This window comes from Phyllostomus discolor, chromosome 2 (genome assembly GCF_004126475.2).
Source record: "Phyllostomus discolor isolate MPI-MPIP mPhyDis1 chromosome 2, mPhyDis1.pri.v3, whole genome shotgun sequence".
Lineage (NCBI taxonomy): Eukaryota > Metazoa > Chordata > Mammalia > Chiroptera > Phyllostomidae > Phyllostomus > Phyllostomus discolor.
In genome coordinates this window covers 161,679,285-161,682,832 of record NC_040904.2, presented here as the reverse complement: position 1 = coordinate 161,682,832, position 3,548 = coordinate 161,679,285, and the positions used below count along the sequence as shown (strand labels likewise).

The 3,548-nt window shown below is 38.3% G+C and overlaps 1 protein-coding gene across 1 annotated transcript; it reads left to right on the top strand.

The window, feature by feature from the left end:
• Positions 1-253: 253 nt before the first annotated feature.
• On the top strand, positions 254-3,073 carry LOC114513241 (olfactory receptor 6C2-like). The gene is made up of 2 exons (XM_028532468.2): positions 254-312; positions 1,889-3,073. Exons 1-2 carry the CDS (start codon positions 307-309, stop codon positions 2,858-2,860), a joined length of 978 nt encoding a protein of 325 aa, XP_028388269.2. The 5' UTR covers positions 254-306; the 3' UTR covers positions 2,861-3,073.
• The last annotated feature ends 475 nt before the right edge of the window (positions 3,074-3,548 follow it).

Below are 3,548 nucleotides of genomic sequence, written 5' to 3'. Positions count from 1 at the left end.
CAGCAACCACACATTGATGTTTCTCTCTATATATATATCTCCCTCCCTTCCCTCTCTAAAACATAAATAAATAAAGTTAAAAAAATAAATTAGTTTTTCTTCCCATGGAGAAGTATGTATTGTATTCCTACAAACCCTTATGACTAAGTTTTCCTATTTAACATTGAATCCTCCCAATAAAACACAGAGGCTTAGGCCAATAGATTGAGTTATTATCAACTATTGATATCCCCAGTGAGAATGCATTTACCAGGTCTTCTTTTACAGATGGATACCTAGGAGTAGCTGCTTGAAATATGAATCTCGATGAGGGTAGGTTTTAACATGAAAGAGAGGGGTATTTTCCTAGCCTCTATGTAATGGGATTCCTGAGAAAATGTAAATTAGAGTACAGGGAGGCTTAAATCTCTTGGGAGCTACTGAAATGGGCAGAGATAAATATCAATGAGAAAAGTAAGGTACTTTACAATTTGTCTACAAAGATTGGTTCATGTGTGTCCACTTGTTTCTGGATGTTGTTTCTGGACGTTGCTTGGGCAAGTCACTATATCAAAACCCAGAGAACACAGCTAGTTGGTAAATGAGGAGGAGGAGAGGTGACTTGAGGAGGGGAGCAGCAGCAATTACTCAAAAAAGGCACTTGGATACATTATGAGACAGATTCTGATGGTTGAGTTCTGCAGAGCACAGGATTGACCAGGCTGCCAATGAAAGCATACACTACAGATCAGTCCCCCCAGGCACCATCCACCACCCAAAGCTCCAGAACAGGGCTAAGTGCAGTTTATATTCAGGTTCCAGAACACTTTTCTTTATATCACTTCAGAAAACCCTCTGCATAAGCAGTCCCAAACCTGGCTTAGAGTACTTTTATTTGCTTAAATACAGGATGAAAAAACAAAGATATATCTTCTTCTTTTAAACTCTTTATCTCCCAATTGAGAGATAATTTGAACTACAAAGAGCAGAACTAACACTTTAAAATGAATGTGCTGCTATTAAAATTTAGCATAACAACATAAGAGGATCAACATAAAATACTAATTAAACATTTGTCCAAAACCATAGGATGTGCAACGCCGAAAGTAAACCACAACATAAGTTATGGACTTTGATTTGTCAATGCAGGTTTACCAGTTGTAACAAATGCACTGCACTGGGGGAGGCTGTTGACACTGGAGGAGGTTGTGTCTGTGTGGCCACAGGAGGGGTACAGGAACTCTCTGTGCCTTCCCCCCAGTTTTGTTGTGATCCTAATATTGCTACCAAAAAATGTTTTACTTTAAAAACACAAAATTACTAGTTAACAGATCCTTCTTGGTTTTAAAATGGAACGTTACAGTATGGTGTGGAAAAGTAAAGAAGAATAAGGATGGGAGGAAGAAACTTCAGAAATGACATTTCTTCCACAACAGGTAAATGTGCTTTCTTTTTTGAAAGAGATGTTATTTATTTATTTATTTATTTATTTATTTATTTTTATTTTTAGAGAGAAAGGAAGGGAGGGCGAAAGAGAGGGAGAGAAACATTGATGTGCTAAGAGAATCATCAATCAGTTGCCTCTCGCATACCACCAACTGGGGATCTGGCCCGCAGCTCATGCATGTGTCTTGAGTGAGAATCAAACTGGTGACCTTTTGGTTCACAGGCTGACACTCAAGCCACTGAGCCACACCAGCCAGGGCTATAAATGTGCTTTCTAATCAGAGAATTATAAGCACTAGAGCTGTATTAGATATTTCCAATAAATGTCTCCTAGTAAGATATCAAAGGCACACATTAACAAATTGGTTATTAAGCAAAAGAAGAAAGTACTAGTGAGTTCCCTTGCTGGGTGTATTTTCACTTGGGTTTCAGTGCTAGCTTCTTATGACACTTCTTTCTTCAGGAGGAATTATACTTGACTTGGCACAAGGGAGTGATGAGAAATCATACAGCAATAACAACATTCATCCTGCTGGGATTGACAGATGACCCAAAACTACAACTTCTGCTTTTTGTATTTTTGTTTCTCACTTACATGTTGAGTGTAGCTGGGAACCTCGTCATCATTACCCTGACACTTTTGGATTCCCATCTTAAAACTCCCATGTATTTTTTCCTCCGAAATTTCTCTTTCTTAGAAGTTTCATTCACCACTGTCTGTATTCCCAGATTCCTGTATACTCTCCTAACTAGAGATAATACTGTTACCTATAATGCTTGTGCCACCCAGTTATTTTTTGTTGTCCTCTTTGCAGCAACAGAATTTTTTCTTCTTGCGGCCATGTCCTATGATCGCTACGTGGCCATTTGTAAGCCCCTGCACTACACAACCATCATGAGCGACAAAGTCTGCTCTACACTTGTTCTCAGCTGTTGGCTTGCTGGCCTGTTGATTATCCTCCCACCTCTAGGCATGGGCCTCCAGCTGGAATTCTGTGATTCAAATGTGATTGACCATTTTGGCTGTGATGCATCTCCTATTTTACAAATAACCTGTTCAGACACAGTGTTAATAGAAAGAGTTGTGCTGAGTTTTGCTGTGCTGACACTCATTATTACCTTAGTGTGTGTAGTTCTTTCCTACACATACATTGCCAAGACCATTCTAAGATTCCCTTCTGCCCAACAAAGGAAAAAAGCCTTTTCTACCTGCTCTTCTCATATGATTGTGGTTTCCATCACCTACGGCAGCTGCATCTTCATCTATATCAAACCTTCAGCAAAGGAAGGAGTGGCCATTAATAAAGTGGTGTCTGTGCTCACTACTTCAGTTGCCCCCTTGCTTAATCCATTCATTTATACACTTCGAAACAAACAAGTGAAAGATGCATTCAAAGACACAGTAAAATGGATTGTATTTCTCACAAAGAAGTAAGAAACAATTGATGTTTTTAGAAGTTATTAAATTTAAATCTAACTCATGAGTGACATTTATGAATTTGCCAAATAAATGGTTCCTTCCTTTTCTATAGATTCCTTAATCTATTCTGCCCCCAGGAACATTTGTCCCTTATAATCCAAAAGCTGAAAATCAAGCTATTTTTTTATTTCTTTTAAGTTTATTTTATTCAGAATGGCTTCTTCAATAAATGTATGTTCCAGAGGCTAGATTCCCAAAATGCTCAATGTCATAAAAAGAAACTGCAAATAAATCACTGACCATACAGCCTTCTCATGATGTGGAATATATATGTCCAGAGACTATCTCTCACTTGCTGAGAATACTTCAATATATAGCCTCTGACTGTACAAAAGTAATCCAAGGTTCTTTATTAATGCATAAAAAGTGATCTAAAAGAAAGTTGTCCACTCCAGAGTTCTTCTTCTCATTTTTAAATGTTCATTTTTCTTCTGGTCAAGATGGAAGCATAGGTAAACACAGCTCGCCTTCTCGCACATCCACAGCAACAATTACAACTAAACTACAAAACAACTATCACCCAGAACTGTCAGAAATATGAGCTATGTGGAAGTCCAACAACCCAGGAATTAAATAATTCACATTCATCTAGATGGGTAGAAGGGGTCAAGACACGAAACAGCATCCCACACCCACATATGGG